Consider the following 14,130-nt stretch of genomic DNA (forward strand, 5'->3'; position numbering starts at 1 on the left):
AATAAAGATTATTATTATTATTATTATTATTATTATTATTATTATTATTATTATTATTATTATTATTATTATTATTATTATTATTATTATTATAGATGAGGACACCGGGGCGGAAATGATATGTCGTGTCGGTCATTTCCACCGCTGAGAGCAACGCCTTTGAGAGCATTGAGAGCATTGAGCATCTCATCACGAACATTCCACTGTCACACGAAAAGTACTCACAGTTCTAAACTGTCGACGTCTGATACTGTGGGCAGGAATAATATATAGTAAAATGCGCTAGCGGCAAATACTGATGAGCGGCGGGACAGCTGTTGTCTTTCACGTCCTTAAAGATTCCTCGCAGGCCCGGAGGATTCGCTGCGAACGCGTAAACGAATAGCCCTGCAGGGTTCGACCTTTTAACTTCTTTTTCGCATATGTACCAGCGCCTCGGGTCTCACGGTCAGTTTCTCCGTGCCAGTAATGGCGGAGCGCGCGAGCTGCCATGCCCGAAAGGGGCGAAAGCGAGGCGCTCGCGGATCGCGCCGCCGAGGCCGCAGTTCGGCAGCGCGAGCGGCGGTGGCCGGCTTGAGCCGAAGGCGGTCCATAAATCTTCCGGCTGACCTCCCCACCCTTCGCCCTGGTCGTGGCTGAGGCCTCGCTTGTCGGTGCTGCGAGCCGAGAAACCGGCCGCCCCGAGGGATAGAACAACAGAAAGCGCAGCGACAGCGCCCCGTACACTGAGAAGGAGGAGAAGAAGAAAATTCAGCGCAATAGAGCGAGAAAGGAGGGGGGGGGAGGGGCACGGTGAAGATCGACGGCCATTTCCTCCGGGGCACCTTCTAGGGAAGAAATGACGATAGCGAGAGCAGGAAGAGATGACAGAGGGAAAGAGAGAGAAAAAGAAAATGATCGAAAAGAAAGGAAGCGGCGAAATCGCTGAAAGCGGGGCCAGCCGACCGACCGGCTGGCTGCCGGCGTTGGTTAGGCGAAGAATTAAGCGAGAGGAGGAGCACGATAAAGGAGCAGCGAAAACAAGTATACGGAGACGCTCGGCTGCTGCTCCTCGAAGAAATAAAGAAAGGAATAAAGAAAGAAAGTAAGAAGGAAAGAGATGCGACTGCATAAGAGCACCGCCTCCTCCTTCCTCCTCCTGCGGCTACTGCTGCCGGCACGACGGCCGTGTACACCGGCAGGACAGAGGGGGGGAGAGGCAGCATAAAAACGATGGGACGCCGATCAACAAGCGCTGTTTAGAGGCACTGCCGAACAGCAGCGGTGGCAGGAAGTCCAAGTCAGGGGTGTGCGCGCTTCCAATGAACGAAGGGAGACTCTCGGAGCACGAAGAAGGAGCTCAGGCAGATGGAGGGGCGGGGGGGGGGGGGGGAGGGTGAAGGCACCATGTGCGTGTCGAGCGGCGACGACCAAGCTGGGACTCCGCCTGTCGCGGTGCCGAGGGCGGCTCATTTTGGCGCACGCATCAACATTGGCGGCGGGGCCCACCGATGACGGCAGCACCTTGTAAGTGTGCGCGTGTGTGCGTGCGTGAAGGGGGGTTGCCGAGTAGGCGAGAGTGCTGCTTCTTACGACGGGGCTGGTCACCTCTAAAAGAGCGGACCGCTCCTCGATGGGCGGGACGCGCCGTTCTTTGCAGTCGCACGCCTCGGGCCCCCGCGAGAGATTACGCGAGCAGCTTGGGGCGGCGAGGTTTCAGAAGGACGACGGACGGGGGTCCCGCGCGTCAACTCCTCGCTCGCGTGCGTGCGCGCTCTCTCGGGCGATAGCGCGCGTGCTACGGTGAGCGCGTATGTGCGCGCCCGACGTGGGCTCGCACGCTCCCAGTCGGGCCTCTCGCCCATCCCCTCGTCATTAAGCTGCCTTCGCGTCGCTTCGCCTCTCTCCGTTCAGCCTTGTCAGAGCTTGCGGGGCGCAAACAAACTGCCGGTGGGACGGGCCTCCCAAAAAGGTGCCGGCACGCTGGCAGATCGAAGCGGCGGCGGGTTCCACGATCGACTTCGTGGCTTGCACTCAACACGGCGAGCCATCCTGCCGGTGGCTACCTCGTGTCCCCTCTGGGAGCGAGCAGCGGAGAGACGGAAACAAACGCTTTCCGTTTGGACACGCGCATGGACTCGTCTGGTCAGGACGAAGTGCACATCCACAGATGAGAGCGGATCTCGCGTTCACCGCTGTTTAGTTTGAAAGTTCAGACAAGGGAAGCCCCATCGATCGTCCACATCCGTTCCTAGTTTTCCTCGGATTGTTATACCACGTGACCGAATGCGTGCTACTTGGTATGTGTGTGTCGATCATGCGCGCACCAGAGAATAGACAGGAATAATGCGACGGGGAAAGTCTTCATGCTTCAGGGAAATTCCTTGGGACGTTCCGATCATTCGAGTGCAACAGTTATTATGCAGAGCCCGAAACTCCGCCATAATCCTTACCACCGCGAGCAAAACGACGGCGACACACACAAGAAGAAGTCATGATTTGCAGTCCTGTACAGTCACATTATTCACAATTAACGACAGCGGAGGTCCGCGTCTTATCGATCCTTATGAATGTTTTCATATGTTAGTACATTTCCACTACAATGCAAACCCCGACCTTACAATATTCGGCTGCGCAGCAGGTAGCGCCTGTTTCATGTCGCATCGTGCAACGGTTGAAGTGGCCGGGGGTCTGGTTATTTCTACCTAAGCAGGCGCGAATTAAATGGTGAAGAATCAAACAGCTCATCTATATACAAAGATTTTCCAAGCTAAAGACAAGACGTTTCATAGATATAGGACAGTGGATTAGCTCATTTTGTTAGGAAAAGGAGGAAGACAGAGCCCACGGACGTCACAACTGTCTCACCTTTTGGCAGACATTCTGCAGCTGTCCCGCGCGTCCAAGTAGAAAAAGAAATAACCGGAAGAGTAAACAGAATGAATAGACAAATTAGGATTTATGGGTAGAACAAAAAATATAAAATAAGAGAACATGGACAAACAGCATAAGAACGCTTAGTAGGAGAAGTCATGCAATATTGAGCATAAGGAAGCGTGCGCACTGTACTGTGTATACAAGACGACACAAAATCGTTTTACCTTACACTAGCACACTACAGCGCACCCGGACCATTGCTGGGCGGCTTACAGACGCTCAAAAGCGGCCCAGATTTATGATGCGCCACTCGAGAGAACAAGCTCGATGGCTGGACTAACCACATATAACAGTCTTACCATATATAGTCGAAATGTCGACTCGAGAGCCTCAGACATCTCGTGTCCGAAAACTGTTGATTATAGAAGTCTAACGGCATTCCCAGGCATTCGCCGTCGGGAAAACTACAGCACGCTGGGCGTTCTCCCGGCATCGCTCAGCAAAAAATCCTCGGACAGTTTTGCCTCGTTCTGTTTTTTGCTTTCTCTCTGGAGAAAGCAAAACTACAGTCCCGCGCCGCCTCTCGCTCTCTCTCTCTCTGCTCCACGCAAGGGGTGGAGCGGCGTCGATATTTCGCCCGGGCGGTGGTAATTGATGAGTTCGTTTTGTGTCAGAGCCCCCCCCCCCCTCCCCCCCCATCCCCCTTGTATCGCAGCCGGGAATCGGCCGCAGGCGGCGTCGGTGGCGGTGGTGGCGCGGTAGCCACAAGCCGCCGCGCTCGCCCTCTGCAGCTACTCCGCCTCGGCGTAGACACACTGCCGTCGCTCAAGGTCGCTCCTTGCCAGGACGGGGGCGCCCGCCTCTGTGCGTACACACACATGCGCGTGCTCGATCGCCTTTCGCAATCGTGCGACCAGGCCGCGTGCGTCGACTGCACAGCAGGCGCAACACGGTCTCTAACGCGCAGGTGCACGTGTGGAATGCTGCGAAGTTTATCGCACATCTCGCTCGAACGAGAGGAGGCAGCCGTGGACAGCCCGTCGAAATTTCTTACTTTTCATGCATGCTCGGTGCACAGATTCATCTTGCGTTTCTGCTGACCTAATAGACTTTCTGTTAACATGCGATTGAGTATGATGCACACAGTTTGACGTGCGTTTGTTTTACAGCGTTCTCGACCGTCTCTCTAAATCGAAATCGATATTCAGCTGTGTTCGTGTTGACTTTCCGTTGATTGCAGTGGACTGTCTGTTAACATGTACTTGAATGCCGTACGTGTTCTTGGGAGGGGTTACGACAAAGTTACTCGAACTGTCAACACAGCATGGGCAATTGACACTGACACAACTTTTGCACACTTCCGCAAGCTGGCACGTCGTACTCGTATATTCGTAGGCAATTTATGCAAATACGCTTAAAAACAGAACGCGAGTTGTACGGCAATGTCGGTATACGCCGAAAATAGAAAAGGGCTCCACGTTAATACTGCTATAGCAACTTGCCCACTACCTATAGCGTGAGTCCTGATCTCACAACAAAAGTATAAGCTTCCGTAGTTCCTTTCACTCCCTTCTGAAATTCCGTATACCCCCCGAGACAGGAGTCGAACCCGCGGAACTTCATACTCGACAGCAGAACGCCACAGGCACCGCGCCAGCGTGGTGGGCGTGTAGGTTACGTCGACACGCGTCCAGGTCCAGGGCGTCCAAGTGCTCCATGTGCAGCAGTTAGAACAAGCGCCACGCATATACCAGCTGGTGCCGACACGAACACTGCGTGGCTGTTGCCCGTCGTTGTACTCTTTGCTTCTGTCCCACAGGTGTACAAACACTTTCGTTTCTTAGCGCGTATACAACGCTTAGGTCCCTAACAAAATCCCATGTAAAAAAACTCCGTCGAGTTTCCATTGAGTTCTTGTTGCCGTCGCCATGTAGCTTTCCCGCTGAGATGCAGCGGGATGTATACACATGCACCATTTTGCGCAAGTGAGGGCTCCATGTGTAGAGAGGTGTGGACGTTGGCGACGCATAGCGATAACTCCGTCCTTGGACGTGAGGTCGAATGCGCGGTGCACGAGGAAGAAAAGGCCTCGTCTCTCGCGCAGTCGCGGTCTTCGGTGGCAACAGCGTGGGCAGCGCGGCCTGCAGGATGCAGGCCACGCGCGCGCGTCGCCGTGCCCGCGGTGTGTCGGCAGGCGCAGCGAAGGCGCGCGCGGAAGAAAGTGGCGCTGCGGTGATGAATGCGGCCGTTAATGCGACCGCCGCTCGGCTGCGGCACAATGTTATCTGCGGTCGAGAATCTGCGCCCGGCGGCGGCCTCGCGTGCGAGATTCGCGCCGCGTGTGTGTACACACGCACCCCGTACAGAGTGCAGGCACGGTGAACGCGAGCGGGTCGCGTTGCGCCAGAGTAAATATACATATATGTACTCACGCATGGGGCCCTGCTATACAATCGCGCAGACGCACTTAGTCACCCGCGGGGCTGTCCATAGAGCTAGCACCTGTGAGAAGTGAGTGCGGCAAAAGCGGAGAACGCGTGCTTAACTGTCTTGGAGAAATCGCGGGGGGGGGGGGGGTGTGTCAGAGCGCTTTACGGCTGCCGAAGTGTAGCGGTCAATTTGAAGCGCTGTTGCCGCGTAGTGAGAATTTTTCGCGCGTGCTGGAAGTATATACATAAAAAAAAAAACAGCAGTGCAAAACGGAGCAGGAGCACATCAGTCCCTCGTCAGCTTCCTGCTGTCTGTTTGCTTAGAGGTTCAACTGTACCGACTCGCCGTACCTAATTATTTCAGCGCTCGAAGTAACCGCACCATTATAAATTAATAACCCAAAAATGATCAATAAGTAAGGTATAAATAACCACTCATGGAAATAAATAAATAACCACTCATGGAAATAACCACACGTGTCTCTCATTCGCTGTGCAGCATCTGTCACACACAATGTTCAGCGTGGAAGAGCCTATGCGTATATGCCATTTTGTCAGCAATAGAGAGGCCATCTGCATGCGACCTTCATTTACATGTGACACTGGAACATGCCGCGTCGAGAGTGGGTGAAAGAGAAACAAAGAAGCAAAAAAAAAAGACAAGAAGAAACAAAGGAAATCGCGAGCGAGCTTTTGCCAGACGAATATTTATCGCCTTTAAAAAGTTGCAGATGTTTTCAATCGCAATTAAGTTTACCGCGCATTCACGGTATCTTTACCTAATTTATACTGAACGAAACGAGAACACTTACATGCAGAAGTACCTGCATACAATGTTATATAAAAACTGTTCCACCTGCTGAACAAAAACACAAATTGTGTATGTCATGCGTGATTCAACCAGTGAAATACTTAACTGTATACAATAAGCGAGGAGTAAGACTACAACTGCGCACGGTCAACTTGGAAACATTGTTCGCGCTCTTTCAAACGAGACGCCTGTTCCCTCGAGGTGTCGGACATTTTGTTTTAACGCACGCGAGTCCCAGTTGATGCTGGCTTGATTTGCGAGCGTCGGTATGTAGATCATCGTTCGTTGGTCATCGACGTCGTCGAGTAACCGTGCTTTGCTGAAAGCATATCCATCAGTTACTTCACGAGTCGTCCGAGATAGCTTGGCCCTTGACCAGGGGCAATTACGGTGCCCTAATGGGGAAAGTAATTAAAGGCGGGGAGGTCAGCCAAGCGCACGTCCGCGGTGTGCCTATACGTCCTATAGACGGAGCAAGGTATAATATAAGTGACGGAGAGAGTCAGATAAAGGGCGGATAAAGTAAACAATATATTTACTGGGAATCTATACATATCACTCGGAACGTTCCTGGCTCTTGGTGTTATTGTGCATGCGCTCCGGAATGCAGAGGAGGCGTCATTGCTCCTGAAGAACTCTTCCAGCCGATCAGGAAGCGCATGGCAGTTTTGATTGTATATAAGCGCAGCAAACAGAAGGGGACAAACACAACCGCTGTTCTTCCAACAGGTGCTGTGTCGCCTTGGCGCGGGTTTCGCTTTCACTGTTGCTGCCCGACGTGTAAGAGTTGCGTGATGCCAAAATATCAGAGCCTACAGTGATAACTCGTAGCCCTAACGACGAAAGTGGCCTGTCGCCAAGGCGTGCCAACGCGGCAGCTAGTGACAGCCGGTGTGCGCTGTATCGAGGACAGTGGCAAAGTACGTGTTCTATGATCTCCTCACGCCCCAGTGACTGCAAGACGCGCTCTCGTCCATACCGACTCTCAACGCGAAAGATCTTGTGAAGGCAACACCAAAGCCGCAGTCGGCAAAGTACTGCTGTGTCGAGTCGAGAGAGTCCAGATGGGGGTCGAAGTCGAAGTGTGACGGCTCTTGGAATGCCGACATGAACTGTCGTCGCACCGAAAGTCGGTCAAGGCTTTGTTGAAATTTTTACGTGGCGGTGGCCTATTAGAAAAACTATAATGATCCCATCCCGTCCACTTTCTTTTTCTTTTTTTTTTCGCGCTTTTGTTTTTGTCACCGCTCATCTTTCCGTCTTTACTTCCTCTTTCCATTCCCCATAGCGCAGGGTAGCAAACCGGAGGCTGTAACTCTGGTTAACCTCCCTGCCTTTCTTTCATTTGCATCTCTCTCTTTCTCTCCCTCCCCAACGACATACTTAGCTATATCGATAGTATATAGCATATGAAACTGATGCGGTCCCTTCCGATGGATTTCGCGACGTTTCCCAGCTAACGAAGAAAGGCGGCGGCGCAGGGAACGAGTTCTTGCGCAGTGCCCACTGCAGGAATCGCGGCGCGGACGACAAGTGTGTTGATGCATGATCGAGGAGTCGCTTCTTTTCTCGCCAGTGCATCCGTGTCGCATCCCAACATGACTGTCACCTTTGCGACCCCCCCCCCCCCCCTCACAGAATGTGGAGGTCGTCGTCTAATGCGCGGTCCTCCCCCTCTCCCTTCTGTCCCCTCCCCCGTGCAATCGCAGGTTACGTGGGCTACTGTGGCGGCGTCGCCTCCAGTCCTGACAAAGGGCTGAAGCCGCAGTTCCCTGCCTGGGGTCCCCCGCTCAGGCCGTGCCACATACCTCCCCCTTACGCAAGTACGCACACAACCTTCTGGTTTCGCCGTGGGTAAATTCCAACCACACCAGACGTGTCTTTGGCGTCAGGCTTTACCGCCCGGCATCGGCGAGTCCACTTCGCGATGAGGATGCTCTTGTACCGGCCGAAATGTGTACCGTGTTTTTAGGAATTAACCTGCATACCGCATCGGACACGTTTAGCTTACGTCAGCAGCGCGGTTTAAATGGCATGGCGTGGAATGGACGGGCTGACGAAGGCTGACGAGGATACGTTGTGCGGCGTTTACGCATGTATACATATAGTAATGATCCGGCACTTGGAACCAGACGCAACTTCATGTAAACACGTTGGCTCTCGCATGCCTAATTGTACCCATGAAGAATGATACTCCACGTCTCTTGCCTTTAAGCAGAAAATAGGCCAGGAATAATTTCGATACAGAGGATGCTTTTCATACGAAGACGCCTGCAGGCGTGTTCCTACACGCTTTCAAAAGCAGATTCGCTGGGCAAAGCATGCAAGCTGTGCGTTCAGCATTACGTTTCTGTAGCTGTATAGGCGTTCAATCCCATATAGTCGTCGGCAGTCCGTCCCTCGCGGGTATAATCAGAACATTCTATATCGCAACTTTCTTGAGCGTCAGGCGGTCCTGCAGTGTCGTCTCCTCTCATCGTAATCTTTCTTGCTCGATATACGCATTCGAGGTGTTGTCAGCCTCAGCAGTTCCATTTGGTACGTTTTCGACGCCTACAAGCCGCCACTTCTGCCTATCGGCATATCAATGTCCTCTGGCGGTTGTTACATTAAATTAAACTCCACATGTGTCACTGTTGGTTCCTCAACAACACAAAGGTATATACGTCGATAATTTTAGGAGAGAAAAGAGATTTCGCTCGGGGCACCAGTCGTAACGTCCACGTCTTGTTGCATTTGCAGGTCTTATTCTCCCATTTTGTGCATGAAATACGAGTCTGACTGCCTTATTCGAAAGCGTTCAACGTATAGCGCTGCTGCATTACGCGGACGCACTGCAAAGAAGGAGCAGGACGCGCTCCTCGGTGTCCGTTTAACAATAGCGCCGTACGCATTGAACGCTTTCGTGGCGACATATATGCCAACAAGCCGAGGCGACAACCGCCCCATCGGCGTCGATCCTCTGCCCTCTCGCAGTGCTCGGTCCTTCGGGCTCCCCGGGCGACGCGACGCTCGACCTGGACGACCCGTCGGACGGCGCCGACGCCGACCTGCTGCTCCGCGACCAGGACAGGGACTCGAGCGTGGAGCGCGAGCTGACCCCCGGCGGCGGGGCGGCCTCGCCCTCGGCCTGCGGCGGCGGGGCCAAGGGGGGCGGCAACCCCTCGGTGGCCAACGGTCCCAAGCCGGAGCCCGGCGGCGGCGGGGGTTCGGGTCCCGAGGGCGCCGGCGGGCCGGCGACGGGCGACGAGGCCCAGGGGGGCACCAAGCGCCGCGGACCACGCACCACCATCAAGGCCAAGCAGCTGGAGACGCTCAAGGCGGCCTTTGCGGCCACGCCCAAGCCGACGCGCCACATCAGGGAGCAGCTGGCGCAGGAGACCGGACTCAACATGCGCGTCATCCAGGTGCGTGCGTGCATCTATCTATCTATATATACCATGCGTGCACCTCTCTCTCTCTCTCCCACTTCCGTCCTCTTGCCGGGAGAGCGCGTTGCAGAGTCTTCCACAAGTCGCGAAGCCCTGTGTTGACGGTGCACTACACGGCCGGCTGTTGCGTGCAGCGGGATCCTGCAGGGATCCATATCTCTGATACGTTGTCGGTTGGTCGCTGAGTCATTGGAGATAACCTTTGGGAGTGCTTGGAGAGCAAGGAGAGCGACCAGCGCGTTTGCCTTGTTTCTCCAATATCCGCCGTCTTCCCCTCTCCCTTGCTATTTGTGCATTAAGCACCATTCTCTTCGTAAATGAAATTCACTCGGTCTTCGCGCCCATCTATACTAATGGTTCTGCTTCCGAGTTACCTCGTTTAATTCTTTGACTCATATAAGGCAAGCAACCTGACCATGAGCAGAAATGGCCCACGTTGTTTCGTCTTGACTGAAAGGGCCCCTCTTGGTGTTAACTATATGTAAGGAAAATGAAAAAGAGTTTTGGAGTCCCCTCCCGCTTGCACAGAGGTACTATACTGCACGTAAAGGGCGGGACAGTGGAACGAGCAGCACGCGTCTCGTTGCTTTGTTGTAAAATGCGCTAAACTGCATTCTCTCCATCTCCTCTCTCTTTCTCTTTGTCCCTATACTCCTTCCCCCAGTGCAAGGTAGCAAATCGGACGTGAGTGCGGTTGACCTCCCTGCCTTTCCTCTCTTCTCTCTCTCTACTCCATTCAAACGAAACGCCAGGACTATACAAAACAAGCGGCCGCAATCGCTCGTTTAAGTAATTGCAAACAATGTTAAAACCTCCGAATCGTTCGAAAATTTAGGAGATAGGCGCTCACTCAGCAGGATTCACTAAACTCGACAGGATGTACAGTAACCGTTTGAAGATCATTCATTGCTCGAGCACGCGACACGCCCGGTGTTTCGTTTAGTCGCTGCATGCGGCTCGGTTGAAAGAGCGTGTTGCGCTGTAGTGCAGCAGCTTTAGCACGCCACTGCACGCAACCGCCGAGGCAGGACCTTTCCCCGCGAGGACCTTGGTGCCCCCCTTTTCTGGCTCGCTTCCGCCGTTCACTGCACCAGCGCGCCCCCGTGCGTGGACGTTGGGGTGTTCGTCTTATCGCACCGCGCGTTCGCATCACGATCGGAGGCGACGGCGGCAATGTGAAAGTCACGACTTCGAGGGAAGCCCGCCTGCCTGCCTGCCCCGGGCTGTTGTGGGCCGCCGAGTCCACTGCAGCGTATATATACTCAGAAAGCCCGCCGAGCGGACGCGTATACACAATCGTGAGGACGACCACGTTCTAAACGGCACTCGTTACGTCATGCGCCAGGATTCCACGAACGCGGGGTATATATTTCTCTTTCTTCGCTGGCATCGACGGCACGCTTCAGTGGCGCCGGAGGGCTTCCAAGCAGCCGTCGTCTGTTTTTTTCTTGTATAGATCGACTATCGGGTTGGGGATGACTGAATGCAGGCGTTAAGTACAGCGCTGCGAGCTTAATTTGTTGCGTTTCGCCGCCGGTTTGGCCCCACGTGGCGGCGAGTTCTATGCAGGCAAATGTGGTAATCAGGCTTAGGACCGCGCAATGAGCGATGGAGCGACGAATGATAACCGTAACGCTAAGAGGAAATGAGGGCAGCGGTGTGGATTATAGATCGAATGCGGGTAATTGGCGTTTTATAGTTCAGATTATAAGAGGGGGAAATGGCCCTGTAATATGTGTATAGCCCGGTTATACCACTGGCCTATTAAAGCATCACAGAATGTGGGTGCCAAGGGAGAGGAAACGCGGTCGATGACGGCAAAGGATTAGATGGTGCGATGCGATTAGGAAAGAATTCATTGGCTAGTCAGCGGTAAATGCGAGAGAAACGCGCCAGGATTACGTCGCGCCTCTTTAAGGTTCCGGAGGCATCATTTAAATCATGTAAAGCGAGCTCACCGCATTGAAAAGTGTTGTTCAGGAGCTCATTCAACACACGTCCTGCCTTTTAAAGAAGCAAAGCGCGCAGCTGGAGTAGACCGTCGTTAGTATAGTGCTATGTATGTATATATATATATATGGTGCTAGCTGCCCGTTGCTGGGTGACGTAAGCAGAACGTCTTGCGCTAGCTGAAGCCTCCCAGTTGCGCTTTCGCGCGCTCTGATAGTCGAAATTCGTCGTGCCACAGCTTCACGGGTAATCGCATTTTTCCAGATCGTAAAGTTGACGTGGCTTGTACAGACATCTTGCTTTAATTTTCCAGTTACGATGAGCTACCTGAAACTAAATAATTTGAAGATAATTAACATATTTTTGTTAATTAGCGACGAATTACCACTGTATCACGTTTCACCCCGTGGTCGCCACCGTTGATGGCATGGCTCTGAAGGAACTGTTCGTTTAAAAGCGAAGCTCTGCGAACGCGTCGCCGGGTTTCGCGACCGTGGCTGCGGCCTCGCTGTTCTCTTGCCGAATATAGGCCGACTGAGTCACAGCGGACGGAGCACGTGCGCCGCTGGGTTCCTGACACCACCACCAGATGGCGCTCGCCTCCGCGCACCCGCGGCTGCACGGTAACGAGAAAGCATGAGCGCTTTTGCGGAGAGCACTGGATTCGAATTGCGCCACGCGCGTATGCTGTCTCTGAAGCCATGATGCGTTCAAGGCCCCCGTCCGTCGTACTCAATCAGCAGCTCCGCCTAACGAGATGTACTCGTGTTTCGACTCTTTATGCATTCACACAAAGCTTCGCTGTGTATAGATTCGAACTCGCTGGATCTGCCGCATATAATGTTTTGCTAAATGTCAGTTTTTCAATATCACTTAATGTCTTCGTATAGAAACATCCGGTATATAGAAGCCATTATGTCCCAGTGTGTCTTGTTTGAACGACAGTGGGAGGACGGAGAACCACGCATATACGCGAGCCCACGGGCGTGCACTGTATGCTCTGTAATGGAATGGTTCAGTAGCCGCCCTGTGCTAACGGATGCTCAGCTGGCACTGGACCATTTCGGCAGGCCCCAAGTTGTGTTGGTTGGCTCGTTGTTAACTTTCCGGAGCCATTGTTAACAAAAAAAGCAAAGCGAAGCGCCTCCTGAGCTACAGGACCGTCATCGCACGACAGCCGACCACAGCGGCCGAGAGCACCTCAGCGTCTCTGCACACGTAGGCGTGAGTGTGGCCGCGAGCTCGGAGGTGGCCGAACCGAGCGGGTGATGCGGGTTCTATATATCCGGCGCGCTTAGACTGCAAATGCACGGGGCGCCTGCTCGCGTTGCGTGTCGTCTGCCGCGCTCACCGCAGGGATTAGTGCGTTCACTCCGGCGTGAGTTACATCTGCGCGAGGAGAAAAAGAACACAGAAAAAAAAGAGAGAAGAAAAGGAACGCTAAAGTGTACCGCCTGAGCCAAGCAGTGTGGGCGACCGGCGAGGGTTAACGAGTGAGGCATCCCCACCGCGGCCCAACCCATGCGCGTCGAGCCGGAATGCGCATGATTCTTCTCTGCCACCACCGGGGGCACGAGCACGCACGCACAGACGCGAAATTGGGTCCTCCGGGAAGGTATCGGCGCGGGCCTCGCCCGCAGCAGCCGTTTCCCACAGCTTGTGCAGCGGAGGGAACGAAAGGTCGGGAGGGGAGAAACGTAAAAACGGCGCGGGGCCCGACGCTACAGGACGACGACTGACTGCGGCCGGGCGGGCGGCCTCGGGGTCGGCCGACCAGAACAGCCCGGGCGCATCGCTCAGGGCCGGGCACAGACTCCGCCGCGTTGCGCTGCTTCTCGGCGGCGGCGGCGTGCGTGTGTGCGTGGCCGGCGTAGCGCGCGCGAGGGGAGGAGCTGTCAGGTGGACAACGCGGATGCGGGGAGGCGTAACAAATGGCGCCGGCAACTCCCCTTCGGCCCGCGAGCTCTTCTCGCCGAAGCCGGCCGGCGCGGATCCTCTGCGGCTCCTCGCTCCGTTTTTCGTTTTGCTTTCTCGCCGGCCGAACAGGGGGAGGTTCCGCTGACCCCTCGAGGGCTCGACGAGGAGGAGGCACCGCTTGCTCTTTTTCTCGGACGTTCGTCTCGCGGAGTCCCCAGTCTGCGGCGCAGCTGCGTGTGTGTGTGTGAGAGAGAGAGAGCGCATGTACTACGGCACATGTGTGACTCCAGGGCCGACGCAGGAAAGCACCCACATCACCGCCACCGCTGGCCGGCTCGCTAGCTCGCTCGCACGAACGCGGGTTCTCTTCTGCTAATTGTTTCTCTCCGCACCCGCGGCCCATTCGTGGCTTGTCCGCCGCATCGTTCCTCCTCCTCTCGCGCTTGCGGGCGAGCGTTCGCGTGAGCGTCTTGTTGTGTGCGCGTTTGGGTTTCGGTTCGCCGGGTTCCTTTGTCTCTCCGAAGACCTCGGTTTATCCTCTGTTGCGCCCTCTCCGCCCCTCTCCGACCCGCACTCCCGGCTGTCGTATGGATCTCGGCTGCTCCGCGCCGCAGCCGTTTATAACCCCTCGGGCGCGTCGTCAGGTGCGCGCCTCTCCGCCCGTGCAGACACCCGCCGGATTCATTACCTGCGCGCGCATGGCCATGCATAAGCCGAGGCTGGCCGCCGCGTCGGC

The 14,130-nt window shown here is 54.7% G+C and overlaps 1 protein-coding gene across 2 annotated transcripts in view; it reads left to right on the forward strand.

Annotated features, from left to right (window-relative positions):
* Nucleotides 1–14,130, forward strand: part of LOC126524536 (LIM/homeobox protein Lhx1-like) — a 197,347-nt gene that overhangs the window by 123,944 nt on the left and 59,273 nt on the right. Inside the window, exons 3-4 of one of the 2 annotated variants that reach the window (XM_050172834.3) lie at nt 7,806–7,919; nt 9,073–9,503. In XM_050172834.3, the coding sequence (XP_050028791.1) occupies nt 7,806–7,919; nt 9,073–9,503 (545 nt within the window). The remainder of the gene's footprint in view (nt 1–7,805; nt 7,920–9,072; nt 9,504–14,130) is intronic. The other variant, XM_050172835.3, reaches the window with a different exon arrangement.

Source organism: Dermacentor andersoni, chromosome 3, assembly GCF_023375885.2.
Source record: "Dermacentor andersoni chromosome 3, qqDerAnde1_hic_scaffold, whole genome shotgun sequence".
Taxonomy (NCBI): domain Eukaryota; kingdom Metazoa; phylum Arthropoda; class Arachnida; order Ixodida; family Ixodidae; genus Dermacentor; species Dermacentor andersoni.